This window comes from Chelon labrosus, assembly GCF_963514085.1.
Source record: "Chelon labrosus genome assembly, chromosome: 11".
Taxonomy (NCBI): Eukaryota; Metazoa; Chordata; class Actinopteri; order Mugiliformes; family Mugilidae; genus Chelon; species Chelon labrosus.
In genome coordinates this window covers 20,722,057-20,738,036 of record NC_140344.1, presented here as the reverse complement: position 1 = coordinate 20,738,036, position 15,980 = coordinate 20,722,057, and the positions used below count along the sequence as shown (strand labels likewise).

The following is a 15,980-nucleotide window of genomic DNA, read 5'->3' as shown; positions in this document are numbered from 1 at the left end:
TTTTTTGTTGTGCATTTGAGAAATTCTGTTAACTACTTACAGCTCATAGAGAAAGTAAATACTGTGTTGTACCAAAGAAATCTAGACATGTGATTAAAAAGACCATGACTTGTGTACAGAGTAATTCTAGAAATTGCATCTCGAGAATTTTTTAATGAACATTTACAAGCTAAGAATTTAGGTAAACATTTGCGTGAACATTGTAGTGTGGTCCAGTTAAGTAACGGCTCATTGGGTCATAGGAAAGACTCACCTACTTCCTGATCCCCCCCTCGTGTGAGCTTTAAGATCAGTGAACGGAGTGAAGAAGTCATTTTCACACGTCATAGTAGGAGAAGAACAAGTGTCATATGAATTCAGTTCAGTTTTTCAATTCAGTTTTACTTATATAGCATCAGTAACGATACAAATTGTCTTAAGATGCTTCACAAAATCCGGTATGAAACCCAGCCTGAAACCCCCAGAGCAAGCATGAAGGCGACAGTGGCAAGGAAAAACACCCTTTAGACATGAATAAGCCTTGAGCAGAACCCAGCTCATATGGAGGGACCCTTCTGCCCAAGGCTGGCAGGGTAGAGACAGAAAAAGTTAGAGAAGAGAGAGGATAGGTGGAGTGAGATGAACATACATCTGTCATAGACACATACATCTGACTAAAGTGGGAGAGAGGGGCACACAGCAGTTAACATGCTATACAGTAGTAGCACAGAACCGCATGAGTAGTAATGGAGAGGAAATTAAAGGACAGGAGCTGGGTGCTAGAGAAAAGAAATTAGAGGACAGGAGCTTGGTGCAAGAGAAAAGAAATTGGAGGATAGGAGCTTGGTGCAAGAGAAAAGAAATTGGAGGATAGGAGCTTGGTGCTAGAGAAAAGAAATTAGAGGACAGGAGCTTGGTGCTAGAGAGCTAGAGAAAATAAATTAGAGGATAGGAGCTCAGTGCTAGAGAGAAGAAATTAGAGGACAGAAGCTTGGTGAAAGAGAAAAGAAATTAGGATAGGAGCTTGGTGCTAGAGAAAAGAAATTGGAGGATAGGAGCTTGGTGCTAGAGAAAAGAAATTAGAGGACAGGAGCTTGGTGCTAGAGAGCTAGAGAAAAGAAATTAAAGGATAGGAGCTCGGTGCTAGAGAAAAGAAATTAGAGGACAGAAGCTTGGTGAAAGAGAAAAGAAATTAGGATAGGAGCTTGGTGCTAGAGAAAAGAAATTAGAGGATAGGAGCTCAGTGCTAGAGAGAAGAAATTAAAGGGTAGGAGCTTGGTGCTAGAGAAAAGAGAGTAGAGGTCATGTGCTCAGTGCATTTTCCCCCAGCAGCCTAGGCCTATAGCAGCATAACTAAATTATGGTTCAGTCCAGCCCTGACTATAAGCTTTACCAAAAAGCCTAACCTTAAAAATAGATTGGGTGTCTGCCTCCCGAACCCAAAGTGGGAGCTGGTTCCACAGGAGAGGAGCCTGAAAGCTGAAGGCTCTGCCTCCCATTATAGAATGAATCCCCTTTTAGCTGCTTTAGTTTTGGTGTGACACTTCTGATGTAATGTACAGGCACTATTACACGTCCCCAGACTGACACGCCACATATTTGTTATTTTATGTCATTGTTGGTGTTTCCGTTGGGTAAAACTTCTCTATTTTTCATTTATTCATTTATTTGTTTTTTGTCCTTTCTTGGGTCCGGCTATGATAGCCATCTGGCTTGACCTTGATGACAATCACCCTGAAATAATGATATAATCCTGAAGCCTTTGGTTGCTCACTGAGCCGCTCCCTGCTGCTGCTCAGCATGATGTTAGTCTGTGTCCTTGCTTGTTGTTCTTATGTGCACTTCTGTGGGCACAGGTGCTTATGTATCAGCAGGAGTGTGAATCACTGGCTCACACGCTATAACTATAACACAAGACAACTTATCTTTTGCGTGTCAGAAACTGCTACTATGGCCACTGCTACATTTATGGCAAAATGCCTCGAAATCTGAAACGCTGCGTGCCTGTTGTGCATTCACATGTGGAGGCATTTGCATGTGCCTGAGGAGGATGTTTATATTTGTATTCTCAAGCCGAGGGTTGGAAAATGACCTGTCTCCTGTGATTATATCCTGGGTAACCAGAAGTGACGAGGTAATTGTGAAATCTATTTAAAAGAATTGTAGCATGTCTCTCTCTGTCTCACTCCCTCTCTGTTTATTTCTCTCTCTCGATGCTTCTCTGTTTTCAGGTCATTACTAGATCTTTCCTTTTTTTTTTAACACCTACTCGTCTCGTCACCGTCTTATTCGCGCCCATGTTCTTGTTTCGTTCATGGTCTATTTTCTCCGTTTATTTTTTTTCTCTCCTCGTGTTTACTTCCTCCCTTTACCCCTGACGGCATTGCATTTCTTGTTCTCTGTTCGTGTGCCGCATTTTCCATTCGGCCTCCTCTCTCGCTGTCTGGGTAAGTGTGTTTATACAAAAACCCATCATCCGATCGATCCTGTGATGTTGCGAAGATCAATAACGGAGAGTGTCACGGTTTAGCTGGCAAACAGTGATGGACGACTTCTGTCCGCCTTATGCTTTCCACATGTTGGCATTCAGTTTTCTCTTTTCACTCAGTCCCTTTTCTCTCTCTGCTTTCTCCCAGTGGCGTCCATTCCTCCCTGGTCTGAAATATGAAGTGATAGACTCGGCCTACATCTCCCTGTACACAGGTAAGAGCTATTCATCCCTGCTGATGCATTGATTGGAAAGCTTTTCTGTCGACTTCCCACCAAAATGTTCTTCTGTCTAGTCTCTCAGATTATTTGCTGTCCAGGTCTTGATGTAGGCCCAAAAAGTGTTTTCTCATGGAGCGGTTGCAGATGTCACTTTTTAAGAACCTATCTTTTCTATGCGGGGCCAAAACAGAAGATGCAAAATCTAAAAGATCTGAAAGCTCTGTTTTTCTCTGCCATTCGTAGCAAACATGAGAACACTAGCTCCTCAGTAGATGTCTAACCTCTCCAGCTCCAAGAATAGTAACGCGTCACAAGGATTCAGTATCGTTAACAGGGGGAAAATGCCAGCTGCACAGAAAATGATGTGTGGAGTTGTCATCCTGGGCAGAGCCGCAGTAGTGTTCTGTGGATGTATGCCAAATCCCTGCCTTCTTGTTTATGACAAGAAGCTGTGACAGAGAAGAATGAAGCCTCACACAGCATATGAGGTCACCTGCTGGATTCAGGCGTCGTCGCCGTCTCCTCAGCTGTCTCCTTCCACCCATCCATCCCTTCTCCGCCCTTTATGTCATCGCCCTCTCCCTCACCGGTTTTCTCCATTCCCTCACGCTGGAAAGCATTTCATATTAATTCCCCTTTTTTTTTATGTTGGCTTTGTTCTGGGACGCTTGTTCTCCGTGCTGCTCAGTTTAATTAAGGTCTTGAATTAGCTTCCAGTTAACATCAATGTGTTTTCAGCGGTTGTAGCACTTCATAAGAAGAATATCTTATTTCTTACCCTGTGAAATAAATAATACCCATTCTTTTTGAACTTCATCGGCTTCTTTTTCTCAGATGGGTTGCTCAGCAATCGGTGTCAAATTATACAAATCCTCTGCAGCTGCATGTCTTTAGACGTTAGACAGCATGATAGGCGGTTTAGACTTCTGCGTTAAGTTGACACAGCAGACCCCTACGCAGACCCTAGCGCCGTAGCTGATGTACACCTCCCCAGAAGTGTAACTACACAGACTGCAAGGGCTGTGATTGGTCGGCTTGGTAGTAGCGTGTTTCCGCTTAGTATTTCCAGCTGTTTCTCCATCTGGGCAATTTTCGAATTGATTCTTTTGGATCAATAAAGATGGAACACATCGAGCAAAGGTTAACTGAGGAGGTTCGGAGATACAAACATTTGGATGACTCGTCGTGACTGAAATTAAAATTTTGCTGAAAGTTTCAGTCACCATTGTTGAAAGGGAAGCAGGAAGTAGAAACAAAAATTAACCCGACTGGCAAAAAAGACACCGCGCCGACTAGTGTTTGGATGGCATTTTTAAAGAGCAGCATTGGGTACGTACGTCCTTAGGTTACGCCGTCTGGGCCCCGCAGTACCCTAAAAGAGCCTTGAGAAGTAATCCCAAATTTATTAAACTCAAGTAATTGTGCCAAACAAGACTGCAGAAACTTCCTCTGAATGTGTTCTTCCTCTTAAGCTAAGTGATGATTAACATCCACAAAGTTTTATAATAATTGGTTATGTGTGCAAGCAAAATTTGTGATATGAAAATTATTTTGTTCACTCTTTATTAATGAAAACATACACAATTGGCACCCAGAGATCAGTTGTTAATATGTAAAGTTGCACAAATGCAAACCATATTTACCAAAAGACCAGGGAATTAAAATAAGCATGAAACAATAGTCAGTATCCGTACCATACATTCACTAATACTTTTGTTTTAATGATAACCCGACTGATTAATGACTCGTGATGCAAAATAAAGACAATATGGTTCTATTGTTTTATTTGCTTGTTTTTACAATCTCAGTAACACGGATAATTAATTAGTCTTGGCTTGCGTGTGTGTAGTGGAAACCAGGAATGTGATCAACAGATGTCTTATTGTTACCAAAAAGGCAGTTTAAAGGGGCTATCGCTGTGTACTACTTGTGCACAAACACACACACACACACACACACACAGAATGTGCACACGGCATTCTCCGGAGGATAAAAATGATGCTGACCACCCTGTTAATTATAAAGCATTTCTCCCATCAGGCTTTGCTCCTGACATGCCATTAATCACACGTGCTCTCCCCTCCTTCCCTGCTATCGATTTTGGTATAATTATGACTCTCCTCTGTTCTGTTTTTGTTTACCTCCAACTTTTTTTTTTTTATCCTTTTCTCCCCCATTTCCACTTCATCTTTTTTCTTTGTGTCCTTCCCGTCCACTGTTCATTTTCTCCCCATTCCACAGTTGTGAGGATTTATGACGACCGCGCTACAAATAATGCTTTCCATCCAACAGTGTACATCACATTTGTACATTATTAAGACCATAGAAAGGGAAATTCTTCCTCACTTCCTCTTCTGCACAATCTCTGCCTCTAACTCTGTGTTTCTCTGTTGCTGTTTTTTTTTTTTTTTTTTTTCAGATGAGTCCAATCTGAAGATGAACAGCGTAGACCACATCCCCCAGACCTTGGCCAGTCACATCCGTCTCCCGGGGGAGTTTCAGCCCCAGGGTCTGGAGAGAGGTGGCATCATGCCGCATGGAGCAGATATGCTGAAGCCCGATCCCAGGGACACCTTCTACAGCAGTAAATCCACCAGTCATCATTTTGCGCCGTCCCCTTTTTCTGTCCTCATACTGATTTTCTGGCCTGTCATTTTCTCTAACTGCCTGATTGACTGTCTGGCTGACAGTCTCTGTTGCCGTCATTTTAGCTGTAGTCAGACTGTCATTCCGTCTTGCTGCCTGTGTTAAATTTTTTTGTGTGCTATTCTGCTTTTGCTGGCATTGCCCTGATCATTTCCCACCTTTCTGACTCTTAAGTCTCTTTAAGACAGAGCTCCATACACATATCTCTGCGGGTACACTGTCAAATATTTACCTCCCCTTCCCCTCTCTCTCTCTCTGTCTCTGTTTCTCTCTTCAGCCCCTATGATTGATCCTGCTCGCCTGGAAAACGTTCTTCCGGCTTGTCTCTACTCACCAACTTACGTCGTCAAAGATTTTCCCATCGCCAGATACCAAGGCCTGCAGTTCGTAAGTCTATTTCTTTTCTGGGTCGCAACAGATACAATATTTTCTCTGCATTAGACCTGCAAGGTTCTCACAAGTGGATCCAGTTGCTAAGTGCAAGTGCTAAAGAGTAGTCCCTTACAGAGTCGGTGCAACATTCAGATAAAGTGGACAGAAAGCAGAGGACCAGCCCTTGCTGATTTGGGCATTACCGCGATATCTCTCCCTTTGCATCAAACAAAACACAAAGGAAGAAAGAGGCGGGTAGGGTTGAGCTCTGCTCCCCCCTTTAGGGCAACTAAAGTTACTGCAGCAGCTGCAAGGACGAGCGGTGAACTGGGGATGAGGGTTGCACAGCAGATCTGTTTTAGATTTAACAAGGGTCAACCTAGCAAAATGCAACAACATGCAGAGTGCCTGACTTGTGTTTAAATGCTTGTGAATACTGACAAATGGAAAAGAGCTTTTAGTTACCTTGGGTGACTGTATTTTTGATTGACATTTAACTCTTCTGCAGGTCTATTTGTCTTTCGTGTACCCCAATGACTTCACACGTCTCACCCACATGGAGCGGGAGAACAAATGTTTCTACAGAGAGTCCCCTATCTACCTGGAGAAGTAAGGACATTACGGCTTTTATCTCTTGAAGCGCTAAAGAAGCATTCGTCTCTGTCTCGTATATGTGGGCGCCGAACCCCGATTATGCAGAATAAGCTTTCAAGTGCCTTTGAATGTGATAGAAGTGATTAATGCGACCTCTCGCTAAGATATTTAGTTTATTAAGCTGCCGGGCACATTGAAACTTCAACCTTCTGCTAATACATTTGGTCGTGCGTGTTTGTGTGTGTGTGTCTGTTGCTTGTTGTCTCGTCTGCCAGGTTTGGTTTCTACAAATATATGAAGATGGATGAGGAAGAAGATGACAGACCGTTCTTCTTCCCCAACCCAGATGGTAACTAATGAAGAGCAAGCGCACACTCATGCATGCGCCCAAACGCTCGCATTTACTCGCATGCATGCACACCCTTTCAACCTTGAGTCTCCTTTATGTTTCCAGATTTCCTAGAGGAAGAGGAGGTGGTGGATGCAGAGGACGAGGCAGAGATTGTTGGCACACAGTCGCCCAAAAAGCCCTCCCATCCCAGCCAGACCGGCCACACCTCAAACCCCTCCCATCAGCACTCAAAACCTGGGGCCACACCAGCTGGTGGGGAGAAGGAGGAAGAGGAGGAAGACCCCAATGCCGAAGAGGAAAGGGAAGTCAACAGTGTCGTACGCCGCAGAGAAAGGAGACACTTTCCTCACAGAGATAGACAGATGAACAGGGATCCGGACAGAGACTGGGGAAGAGATCACACCAGGGGTAATATGAGACTGGACACGAAGGGACCTGAAGACACTGAGCTGAGGGTCCTTCATCCCGATATGGACAGTGTGGTTAGGGGTCGCTCCCTGTCTTGGATCCAAAGTGTTCCCGCAGAGCCGGACCCTGTCAAGAAAGGCGGGGGAACAGGTGGCGGAGAAGGAGAAAAGGGAGCTGAGACACGACCTAAACTCAAGTCTTCTCTTCTTTTCCCCCCAAAGTCATCTCTCTCTGCCCTTGCCAGCCGAGCCAGGCAGATCCTCAGCAACTCCGCCCACAACAATAACGTGCACGATCACAACAATAAACTGGGTGGGAGCAGGAAGGAGAAGAGGGAGGAGAACAAGATCTACATCACGCGGCCCCGGCCTGCAAAGGAAAGAGAGAGGGACAGGGAGAGGGAGAGGGAGAGGGAGCAGCGGCGAGAGAGGAGGGAGGAGAGGGCATATCGCCACCCTAGAGAGGTTTTCCCCGGGGTCTTTTTGTACCAAACTGGGAAGACAACTAGGCTGGTCAATCTGGGTACCAAGGGACATGGTGGAGGAGGGGTAACAGGAGGGAGGAGCCTGATTGGTGCCCCTCAGCTTTGGCCCAACCCACCGACAAAAGAAGGTAAGACTCAAAATGGGACAGTCAACACAGAGAATGAAACTGTTCAGAAATCTGCCAACAAGGTAGAAGGGGCGAGACAATTGGAGAAAAAGAAGAGGAAACGTGAGCCCTGGGATTTAAAGGCTACTGCCGCGGCTGATGTGCCCGGCAAAGGAAACCCCTTAATTTCCTATCACCAGGACCCCCCTTCTTCTCCAGTTACCCTGCCAAACTCCACAGAAAACACAATACAAGGTCAATCACGGGTCACTTCTTACCTCAGGACCTCAGAGATCACCGAGTCCCATCAGCAGCCAGACCCGGACCCAGACCCCAACCCAGCAGACTTCGACCGAGACACAAACCGCTCTAATCCCGACCCCGACCCCGAGCCAGAACCAGAGGAAGGTGAAATGTCAGACTACAGCTACGAGGAGGTTGAGGCTCGGCCGGGCTGGGCAGAGGAGAGCATCAACTGGCAGAGGACCTTCTCGGTCAATCCCATGGACTTTGAGCTGCTTCGCTCTGACTGGAATGACCTGCGCTGCAACGTGTCTGGCAACCTCCAGCTGGCAGAGAGTGAAGTGGTGGACGTGCTGGCGCAGTACATGGAGAAACTCAATGAACGCAATGGAGGGTAAGCGCAAAGGCAGAGGGAGAGAAAATAGTGCGAGACAAAGAGGGCTTATGTTTGCAACCTTGTGAGCTCGAATGTGGGTTTTTTTTTTTTTTATGCTGACCATCATGTAAAAGCCAAAGTAATTTTACTGAGCGCATATTTGTCATGCCCTTGTGATTTTATGTCTTGTTAGCAGAGCTCGGTGTGCTGATTGCCATTTTTTGCAGCAATGCTTACGAAACTTTATGCGAAGTAGCTTCTCTGTTTTCCTTATCAGCCATGCTAACTTTAGAGTGCTGCAGGTAATGAGTAGCAGCCTTTTTGAAGTGGTCTGCCTTAACAGAAACACCGTTTGATCTGGTTGTGATAATGATGTAAGAAATACACTTTTACATTTGTAGCCTTCCCATTTGTTTTTTGTGTGTGCAGCCCCGTCTGTGTTTTCTCAAGATCCCCTCTGTTTCTGCCTCAGGATCTACACGCTTCTGCGAATCATCAATGTCGAGAAGCGCCGCGACTCCGCAAGAGGGAACCGGTACTTGGTGGAGCTGGAGCTAATGGAGAGAGGCCGCAGCGTGGTACGTCTCTCCGAATACATTTATCTGCTGCTCCACCGCGGCAGACAAGGAGATGAAAGCGTAGAGAATACCGACTCCGCCCCGTCCTCCGCACCGGCCTCACCTGCCGCCGCTGCCACGCCCAGCTTCACCCCCCCACCTCCACCTCCCTCTACCCGGTCCCCCGTCCGGCCCGGGGCCACACCCTGGAGCACTGCCTATGCTAAACCCCTGCTTTGCCAGCCAGTCATGCTGCAGTGGAGGCGAGATGTCATGGTGCACTTTGTAGTGCCAGGTCAGGCATAAACTCTACTCACCCGGAAGCAATTGTGCACATGCAGAATAAACATCGTGAAAGGAACTGTTCAGAAGAATAGTTTCTTTGTTGTTATTATATTTTCCTAACTGTGTGCCCCCTTACTGTCCTTCAGTGAAAAACCAGGCTCGCTGGGTGCAGCAGTTTATCTCTGACATGGAGAATCTTCACCGGCAAACCAAGGACGACAACTTCAGCATCATCATCGTCGACTTTGAGAGTGAAGACATGGACGTGGAGCAGGCGCTTAGAGAGAGCACAGTGCCAAGGTGTGCACGCATCTCAAGTTGCCATATAATGTGATTTAAAGTACAGTTTGCAATATTTTGAAGGCTACCTTGTGATTTTGTGCATACTCTTGTGTTTCAACAGATATGAGTACCTCAGGAGAGAGGGGAACTTTGAGCGCTCGGCCGGACTGCAGATCGGAGTGGACACGATTGAGGTTAGAGCAAGCAACACACAGATGGAAGACAACAAAATGTGAACTGGCAGGAAAAAGACACTCACTGAAGGTCAGACACTCACACTGACCACATGACCTTTACTGGCTGATGGACAGACGGAAAGAACACTCATGCATAATGAATACATCACTGCTAGGCTGGTCTGTCACGGGCTGCAGATCTCGCCCTTATCTCCGAGCCTCCTCCTGCTTCCCTTGGCCTTCTCCCACTGGGCCCCGCTGTGGATGACAGGGAATTGCTCAGACAGATAGCTGCATTTCCTCTGTCATGTGTATGCCATAGCTGTCACATTCGCTCCCTTTCACAGGTTATTTGTGTGCATGTGCCCCTACACCATTCTCTGGCTGTCTCTCTTGCTGTCTCTCTTGCACACACTCACGCACACCCACCCACCCAAGGGGGGCTGGAAATTTGGACAGACGTTGATCCGTCAGTTGAGTGTCAGTGCTGTCATGGTGGGATGACAGGGCTGTCATTCATGTCTAAATGACCTGCAGGCTCTTGAAGTGAAGACGAACCGCTGACGCTTAGCCCCGACTCTTTAATCCTAAAATATTAGCTGCACGTGAACATCTCATGCACAGAATCGCCACAGATGCTCAGTATTCCCAGACAAAGGACAGTTTAGAGAATAATTATTGAGATTTCATGAACATGTAGACGAGTGTTTCTGCATTTCCTCTCACAGGATAGCCACAGCATCGTGTTCCTCTGCGATTTGCACATCCACTTCCCTCTCAACATCTTGGAAAGTATCCGGAAGCACTGCGTGGAGGGACGCCTTGCTTTTGCTCCCATTGTCATGAGACTCGGCTGCGGTAGCTCGCCACAGGAGCCTGATGGTAACACACGAATAAACACACACACACACACATTACGTGCATGCAAGCGCATACAGTGTCCGTGCTCAGACCAGAATAATCACACTCACATATTTGCAGGTTTAAAAGTTTTTAATTTCAGTCTAACTTGTCCACCAGTCACAGATATCTACTAGGAGCATTCCTCAGGAGCACATACTTGCATCAGAGTTTCCTTTTCTCATAATAATAATTGTTGGTGCTGCATCATGCAGTGGAACTCATAGTCCTTTTTTTTTGTTGCCTCTCAGGTTACTGGGAGGTAAACGGCTTCGGCCTGTTCGGGATCTATAAGTCGGACTTTGATAAGATCGGAGGGATGAACACGGAGGAATTCAAAGACCGCTGGGGTGGAGAGGACTGGGAGCTGCTGGACAGGTAACTGAACGACCACAACATGACATAAACTCTATTAGAAGCTTCTAAAGTTCGTATTTGTCATATAGCCCATCTCAGTGTTTATTACAGGCTATACAAAATTGCGATGTGTTGCACGGAAGTTTAAAATATTGAGATCACTGCCCATAAAACACACCTGGCTACAGTTAAAGTTATATACCAGCGCTGTGGTATGGCACCTCTGTATGACAGATGTCCTGCTCATTCAGTGCAAACAGTGATAACAGGACAAGAAAGATAAATCGGAAGAAGTGGCAGGCTTTTCAAAAGACGAGGGAATATTTCAAACGACGAGGCCTGACTTATTCCATCTTTTAAACTGGTGTCGAGAAATGAAGCTTCTGCCAAAGTTTAGAAGCACCCAATTAAAGGCTTTGTTTACAAAAAAAAACAACAACCTCCCCCTAAGTTCTTGAGCTCTTGAGCCATGCATATATTTTTAGTTTCTCCAGGTTCAGTCCGGGTTTTAAGGTGTGCGCTTCTCGGATTCCTGCCTCCACACCAGTTTTATCCTTTAAGATGTCAACTTTCGTTCCTCTCATTTGTTCTCGGGGTGTCGGAAATCTCAGCCTCAAAACTGAGCAAACACTCTCCTTGTAGGTTTAATCGCGATGCATGACACGAGGAAACAACCGCGTTGAAACAGTCAATGGTTGAAACCAGTCTTTCTCCCTCTCTCTCTTCCCTTCTTCCCCTAGGGTGCTGCAGAACGGTTTGGAAGTGGAAAGACTACGCCTGAGGAACTTCTTCCACTACTACCACTCCAAAAGAGGCATGTGGAATGCCCAAAACAAGAAAACTCCTAAGGGATAGCGCCCCCCCATCCCCACCCCTTTTTGATGATCAGATGGTCCTAAACATACCTGCAGATCCACTGTGTGTGTGAGAGAGAGACCTGTAGGAGCTCGCTCACTGCCTGAACTCTGCCTTTTTTTGTCTTTTTCTTTATTTTTTCTTTCATAAACGAGGCTCATTTCAGGGACACCTCTGTTTCGTCCCCGGGCCCTGACGTTTGTTTGTCTGTACGAGAAAAACGTCAGAGTCCAAATCTGGAAATTTGGAGATGCGCTCCTTCCGCAGACAGATACCTGAGTCATCACTTTGCCTCACTGACTGAACTACTGTACAGAGAGAAGAGAGTTATTTTTGTTCTCTTACTCTCTGTCCTTTTTGGTGCAATGTTTTCAGACGGACTGGAAAGCAGCTGATTTGTGTGTGTGTGTGTTTGTATGTCGATATATATATAAATATATATATATATACAAGTGTGTATGGGTGTGTTGCTGCTTGTGTGTGCTTACGATGACAGGAAGCACCTTTTTTTTCTAACAAGGAGACGTGAAGACAACCTAAGACCTTTTTTCTAACACTCTCTCCCACGGGAGCCGAATAGAATGTGTGTCAAAAATGTTTAATCCAATAGATATTCAAGAAGACATGGTGGTGTAGCTTGAGTAGAGGTGTTTTGGTATAGCAGTGATTCTAAATGCGTCAACTCGTACCTGTTGGATTTCATTAACCAGTACGACTTGAGGTGCTGAACTTCTCCTTACAACGGATATTATACACCACAGTGAGTTTTTTTTTTTTTCATCAGACAAGGCCCCTTTCCAGACCGATACGTCCCCTTTGCATTGCTTTCTGTCCCTCTCTCTCCGTCTGCATCTCAACTCATTTCTTCCTCTATCCTTTTCGATGTCATGTTGATTTGTGTATTTGTATCTTTTGGAACATCTGTTTAACTCACAGTAATGAAAGCTATCGGTAATGACTTGATTAATTTAACTTTTAATATGGTTTTAATTTATCCCGACTGGGTGAGGATGCATTTACATTTGGCGTGCTGTATTTTTTTCCCGTTCAGAAACACAGGCTTTGTGAGCAGTGCGCACCTTTAAGCTCTACTGACAGTATCCTCCATTCCCTGTCGTCAGCTGGAACTCAAAACTGTAAAAGGGGAGCACGGGGCACAGAAAAACGTTTTGGATTTGAGGGATTAGAACTCAATTTCTCGTATTAAAATACTACGGAGACGGGGAATGCTTAGCTATTAAAACATCGACCCTCCTCGTTTGAGCTCATATACAGCTCTAATGGGAGGGACCTCGTGTGTCCGACACAATGCGGCGAGGCATGGCTGTTTCACAAAAGTGTGCCTTCATCAGGGTTTGGCTGCAGGCAGTTTTTTTTTTTAACTACTCTAACGACTGAGGAGGGCAGGGACAGACAGACAGAACTACTACGTTATTTATCAGCAGGCTGTAATGTCACTGTAAATTCAGAAACACTGTATAACAGGGGGAATATGGTTCCCTTTCATGAACTATATAGACACTTCAGTGTGTTTGTTGTGTTCAAAAGGAAGGAGAGGGACGTGCTGTTTTTTTTTTTTCCGATGATGTGGAGTCCTCAGCGATGAGACTTAAGAGGGAGAAATGCTAAGAATGACTACTGAGTGGGAACAGAGGGTGTGATGGAGACTCCCTGGCAGCTGCAGTCCAGCAGGACCCCCACCTGCTCCCATTATTTTGGCTGGAGGCCGGGCTTCTAATGCCTGTGTTTATGCAACATGGTACTTATATTGACGGGGAGTGGCTGGAGGGATCTAGGCTGGACATATATATATAGATGAGAGCTAATGATCTGTTATTGACTATATGATTGTCAAAATGCCCTCCAAGACCCCCTTTTTTTGCCTCTACAGGAAAAGGGTCTATACTGTACATCATTTTAACATTAACATGAGACTATTTAAAAAAGGAGAGACATTAATTATATGACTATATATATATATATATATATATATACATATATATATATATGAGAAACATAAAAATGGAAAATAGGAATATACATTCCAAGGTAATTTCTGTGAAATTGTTTTGTAGAGAAAAGGTTTTAAGAATGTATTGTACTTCTTTTTTTTTTTTTTTTTGATTTGTGGGTTTTTTGCAAATAAAATTTTATGCTTACGTCCGGATGATATTTTTTAAATGTGTTTTTTTTTTTTGTTTGTCTGTTGTTGTGTCTTTGTTAGATATTTGTCAAGATATACCCTTTCTGACCACATGGTGGTGCTCCACTCACGTGGGCACATGTACCTGCAGAGGTGCAGTGATTTCAGTGGCTTGAAACGCATTCAAATGGAGAAAGTAAATACAGTACATATTCTGAGCAGTGGTGGGTTGATTCGGAAATGATTGTGTCATTGTGTCAAAAATCCCCCTCCTACACACTCATACATACGGTATACATGCACATGAACAACCACTTTCTCACATCACTACCGGGCAAAGATTTCATCCATTCCTGGCCTCACATGAGTACCTAACTCTGGCCACGGCAATCAGCTTACATATGTAAATCAAGCTGATTGAGTTTATGCAAAAAGTTAAAGTTCACTATACAGCCCAATATAAGTGTATGACTCAAACCTATTGAGCTTAACTTCCAACAGGCCCTAATGCACTTTTGTTCCTGTTAAAACTAAACAAGTAAATGTGATATCATGTCAAAACCCCCCTACAACCCTTGATCTGTTCATACTCTCTGGGGCTGACATCACTATCTGTTCGTCCATTATGAGTAAAATTCATATAACAACACACTCATTGTGTTTTATGACCAAAGCAGAGAGAAAAGCAAACATTGTGAAACTAACAGTGTAAATTCCCCGCAGAGCTGACATGTTTCTGGACCACATTTAATCATTTGCAGAGTTGCCGGTCCCCCTCAGTGTACTGGGCGGTGGGGCTGGCTTGACATCTGTCCCGGAGCCTGCACGCACTCGGGGAGATCATGAGGTAAGCGCTCGTCCATGCCACTGCTACAGTACATGAGGTCTGGATGAGGCAAGTGTTAACCTCCTGTGATCTCCTCTCCTACGCCCTGTGTGTCTGCAGATTTGACTAACGCTGCACAACGGGGGAGGTCAGCCGGACTGAAAGGTTGACTCCTTCTCAGTCCTGAGTGATTCATAAGCCTGTGTGTGTGTGTGTGTGTCAGTTTTTCCACTTTACATGTAACATCCATGTGCAAGAAAACATTCGTTACAGCCTCTTTCACAAAGCGCTTCAGTCCCAGGCATGCGGAGCAAGAGTGTTGCTCTATATCCATTATGTAATAGCGCTGGCCTGTGTCCCAGCGGAGACACACCCTACCTTGCCTGGGTGAGTGCAATGTGACGAGAAGCAGGTAGTCACAGGCCTCCTCACTCAAACATGTTTGCTTTCTTTCACCTCAAGCGTGTTGCAGCACTTAACCAGCAATCACAAACAGGGTCACATGAAAATCAAAACTGTGACATTTCATGAGAGGGTTTTCCCAAACTTTGTTGTGAAAGTGAGACTTTTTTCTTTTTTGGCACAACCTCTGCATATCTGGCACTGAGTGGGCAGACCGACAGTTTCCCAGTTGCAATGGAAAAAGAGACGAAGATGTATTTATCGAAGCTGTTGCAACACTTCTGTCTTACTCTGCAAGCCTAACTAAGCTCTTAAAATGCCCTTTGGGTGAAAACTGCACGCCCCCATCAAATCAAAGTAAACACTAGTCTGCCTCTTACACCATTACTGACAGCTTTACAGATTCAGTTTATGTTACAGGCTGCAGGTGAGATTAGCTCATGCGCAGGCAGCGAGCCAAGTTCTCCGGAGTGAACGTGACCAGGCAACTGGAGTATGACTGATGTGCAGTTTTTTTCCAGGTACTGATGGAATACTTAATAACATGCTCCTACCGTATATAGGTTAATCTCAGCAAAGTGGTGCACTGATAAACAGAAGAAGTATGTGGATCATGATTACAGAACAGCTGATGAAATTTAAAAATAAATAACTAAAATGCTGCCAGTGAGTTTGTACACTCGACAAAACGCTGCTTTATGTAGGTCACACATGCTGAGGGACATTGTTTGATGCTAGAAACCAGGCAAAACTAAGTTTACTCTCTCCAATTTAGCAAAACTACAGGGGTGTGGTCTGATTGGCTGTCGCGGAAGTCTGCCATCTCCTGATTGGCGTTTGAGCTGCTTCCGCGCTGTCAATCAACGTTAGGTCCCGCCCCTCACATCTGCAGCCGAGTGTCTCCGGCAGAGCTGCTCATGAGAGAGG

General features: G+C 45.1%; 1 protein-coding gene across 1 annotated transcript in view; it reads left to right on the top strand.

Annotated features, from left to right (window-relative positions):
* The window catches only part of b4galnt4a (beta-1,4-N-acetyl-galactosaminyl transferase 4a), a 136,881-nt gene extending 125,089 nt beyond the window's left edge, over nucleotides 1-11,792 (top strand). The window contains exons 9-20 of the mRNA XM_084554412.1: nucleotides 2,616-2,682; nucleotides 5,108-5,272; nucleotides 5,612-5,721; nucleotides 6,215-6,315; nucleotides 6,576-6,649; nucleotides 6,755-8,288; nucleotides 8,743-9,122; nucleotides 9,259-9,412; nucleotides 9,516-9,588; nucleotides 10,299-10,452; nucleotides 10,722-10,848; nucleotides 11,568-11,792. Of these exons, the coding sequence (XP_084410538.1) occupies nucleotides 2,616-2,682; nucleotides 5,108-5,272; nucleotides 5,612-5,721; nucleotides 6,215-6,315; nucleotides 6,576-6,649; nucleotides 6,755-8,288; nucleotides 8,743-9,122; nucleotides 9,259-9,412; nucleotides 9,516-9,588; nucleotides 10,299-10,452; nucleotides 10,722-10,848; nucleotides 11,568-11,682 (3,054 nt within the window). The 3' untranslated portion in view covers nucleotides 11,683-11,792. The remainder of the gene's footprint in view (nucleotides 1-2,615; nucleotides 2,683-5,107; nucleotides 5,273-5,611; nucleotides 5,722-6,214; nucleotides 6,316-6,575; nucleotides 6,650-6,754; nucleotides 8,289-8,742; nucleotides 9,123-9,258; nucleotides 9,413-9,515; nucleotides 9,589-10,298; nucleotides 10,453-10,721; nucleotides 10,849-11,567) is intronic.
* The last annotated feature ends 4,188 nt before the right edge of the window (nucleotides 11,793-15,980 follow it).